The 3,758-nt window shown below is 33.1% G+C and overlaps 1 protein-coding gene across 1 annotated transcript in view; it reads left to right on the top strand.

Moving 5' to 3' along the window:
- The window catches only part of PPP4R4 (protein phosphatase 4, regulatory subunit 4), a 133,079-nt gene extending 131,713 nt beyond the window's left edge, over nt 1–1,366 (top strand). The window contains exon 23 of the mRNA XM_012655192.1: nt 1,215–1,366. Within this exon, the coding sequence (XP_012510646.1) occupies nt 1,215–1,366 (152 nt within the window). The remainder of the gene's footprint in view (nt 1–1,214) is intronic.
- Nucleotides 1,367–3,758: the final 2,392 nt, after the last annotated feature.

Here is a 3,758-nt window from a genome sequence, read left to right as displayed (position 1 = left end):
ATGAACTATATACAAAATTAACTCAAAATGTATTGAAATCTAATAAAAACTAAAACTATGACATTTCTGAAGAAAATATATAAGAAAGTCTTTGTGATTTTGGAATAGACAAAGATTTCTCCTAACCATAAAAAATATTAACATATTGGACTTTATCAAAATGTAAAACTTCTGGGCTTTGAAATAGAACATTAAAAAAGATAAAAGGCATGGCTTAGATTGGGAGAAAATACCTACAATACATATACCAGAAAAAGGATTTGTATTCAGAATATACAAATAAGCCTTTAAAATTAATTAGGCAACTAATTTTAAAATGGGCAAAAGATTTGAACATAAACTTCACAAAAGAAGACATACAAATAAGTACATGAAAAGATGCTTAACATCCTAATTATTAGGGAAATGCAAATTTAAAATCAATGTCCCAAAAACACCCACTAAAATGTCCAAAATTAGAAAGACTCACAACATGAAGTGTGTGTGAGGACATGGAGCAACTCTGCAGAATTCTGATACATTCCTGGTGGAAATGCCAAAAAAAAAAAATTCTGAACAACAATTTGGCAGTTTTTTATGAGATTAAATAACACTTACTATGTGATCTACAGTTCCACCCTGAGGCATTTACTGAAAAGAAATTAAAACCTATGTCCACACACAGACTTGTATGTGAATACTCATAGCAGCTTTATTTGTAATATACGAAACCTGGAAAAAATCTAAATGTCTATCACCAGATATGGTTAAACAAATTTTGGCATGTCCATGTAATACCAGTCAGAAATAAAAAGGAATGAAGTATTGATATATGTGATGTAGATGAATCTCAAAATAATTATGCTGAATGAAAGAAGCCAGACAAAAAAGTATATACTGCATGATTCCAATTATAAAAAATTCTAGAACATGCAAACTAATTTTAGTTGACAGGAGGCAATCAGTGGTTTTGGAGGAGGAGGGATTGCAGAGGGGTGTGAGGGACTTTTTGTAGCGATGGCTGTGTTCACATCTTGATGGTCATGATGGCTCCATGGAGGTATACAGGTCAACTTAACATTTTGCAGCTTATTGTATGTAAATTGTACCTTCATAAAATCAATTTAAAAAGAGAAAAAGTCAGCTCTCCATTAACCTTTTCTTACTTTCTTACTAAAGGTTAACATCTTTCTTACTCTATTCAATATGTCTGACTCTGCATGTGTTACTTTCAGATGACTCATTCCGGACTCGTAATGCCAGTAGTGTTCCAACTTCCTTTTCTCCTAGTATGCCCTTACCAAGTACCTCCCGTGGGACAGCTAACTCAGTTGATCCCAAGAGCAGTGGAAATAAAGACACGCAACCACGGAAGGCTACCTTGTAAGTAATCAAGTGATGTCCTACTGAATGTATTATTCTACTCTTTTTCTCAATACACTTTCATTCCCACTTAAATCCTTTCCAAAAAATAGAAAATGTCTATAATGAGGAAATGTTACAAGTTAAAGGGCATTATTATCACATGTGACTCTGTTATGTTAGATAGTTTATATAGGATGATTTTATATGGCAAAGGCATTGTTTGTAACCTGAGGTAATCAACAAGGAACATTTAAATGGCTCCCACTAGTATATGAGATCTGTTTTTTTCTATGAAATGTTTGCATTCAAGGAATTTATCTCTGAGAAGGCTTTAAACATCCCTTTAGACATCTAGCTTAAGTATACCATAGTCAATCATCCAGTGCTCAGAAAGATGGGTACAGCTGATGTCACTGAAGAAATATTACTGCAGCAGAGAACCCAGAGTTGTGGGTCCAATAAATTGGAGATATTTACAGACTATACTTGTGCCTTGAAGTTGAGGTTATAAAGGGCCTATATTTTCTTTTCCCCCATGGTTTCTTTTATGTATTATTTGTATCTTATTTGATTTGTTGAAACCTTTGTTTCCTTTAGCTTAAACATTTGAGGGGTAGTACCATAAAAATCACCATGATAAGAGACTATATCAAGGTATAAATGATTGAGCTAGGATGCCCAAACTGTAGTTACAGGTTTGCTGTTTCATTTAGGGCACCTGAACCTTCTGATAAGAATAGATTTTAAACAGAATTTAGATTTTCTTTTAAACCTGTTTCACTTAACTCATGGGCGTTTTCGAATAAAGTTTCTCAAATGCATCTTTTTGCAGAAACTCCAGGCTGGAGTCCATTTTAGGAACTGAACTATATTGTAATTTATTTCAAATTTTAATTGGCCCTTAGGTATAGACCAATATAGCTATATATAACCAACCTCACTCAGAATTTAGAAATAAATTTATTGAATTGAACTTAAGGAAAAAGTAGGACTATATAATACAAAAAGTAATAGTAATACAAAAAAAGTCATATTAATATTACTGATTAGTAGTGTTAATACAGATGGTACCTTTATTTACAGAGAATACTCTTTACCTGTAGAGCAATAACTTTACAGAGAATACTCTGAAATGCTCTTTTATTTACAGAGAATACTCTTTACCTAGTAGAGCAATAATTATTGCTCTACTAATTATTCTATGGAAGTTCCATTTAAAACTCAGGAAAGTAGAGGCAGGACAGGGTAATGGTCTGTGGAGAGCACTGAGCTGGAGCCTTGTGTGTTCCAGTTCCAGCAGCTGCTAAGTGGCTATGCACAGTTCAGTTCCCGCTCTGGGCCTCCCTGTGCACGTCTGTCACGTGATGGGGCTGACTCACGGTCCATCTTCTAAGGTGCCTTCCAGCTCTAACATCCTGAGATCCTTCCTCCCTATCACCCTAGACCTTCTTCCTCTCAAAAGATTGCCCTGAAATTCTTCTATTGAGGACCATATTTAGTAACATTAGAACTAATGCATTCTCTTCTTCACCTATTTTTCTAAATGCCATAGGCATTTTTTAAAGTAAAGACCATTGAAACCTAATATATTTATGCCAGCTTTCTATTTCAGATTACTATCTTTATCTGTTCTTTCATTGTTGAGCATGTATTTCCTTTTTACAGACTGAATTTTTTCTTGCTCAATATATGTAACATAACATTATTTATATAATCAATTATGTATATGTAATTGGTGATTTAAAAATGAATCTAGAAACAAAGACTCTGATAACAAATCACATAAGGTTTGTTTCTTCTTTTCTGACTCTGAAGGAGGAGGAATGTTGGTATCCACAGCTGCTTTTTTAACATGTGACTGGATATACAAGTCTGTAACTGTATTTCCGTATAATAGGCCTCTAATACATACTCTCTCATGAGTGCACGCTGCCGCATAGCTGGAGTAGGTGATTGATATCTACAGTGGTCTTTTTTCTGTCAAGTATTATCTACAGTTAAGAGCCATGCCGTATCCAAATGAAAATGTGTCCTTTTTATTTAAACCTATATGAAGTGATTTCAGAAAGTATTAATTATCTCAATTTTAGCTTCTCAAAAAAGTTCTATGCAATACATTTTCTAGCTTTTCAGTGTTAATAGATGACACATCTGTACTTAGAAATATTAATGTCTTTAAGTACAGGTATGCATTATATTAATATCTTTTAAGAGCAGACAATATGTTTAGGCCTGTGTAATTTCTGTTATGGTTATACAAAATTTAAAAGGTAGGAAAAGTTGTATGAATTAAATTGAATGCTATGTTAAGAATACATAGGATTTTTGGTAATTAAGGGTAATTCCAAGTAATCTTTAATGTGTAATTCATTTTTTCCCTTAATTAGAATTCTCATATATTAGTTTTATTCAAA

This window comes from Propithecus coquereli, unplaced genomic scaffold (assembly GCF_000956105.1).
Source record: "Propithecus coquereli isolate 6110/MARCELLA unplaced genomic scaffold, Pcoq_1.0 Scaffold468, whole genome shotgun sequence".
Classification (NCBI taxonomy): Eukaryota; Metazoa; Chordata; class Mammalia; order Primates; family Indriidae; genus Propithecus; species Propithecus coquereli.
Note: the sequence above shows the minus strand (reverse complement) of the source record. Positions and strands in the feature narration are given on the sequence as shown.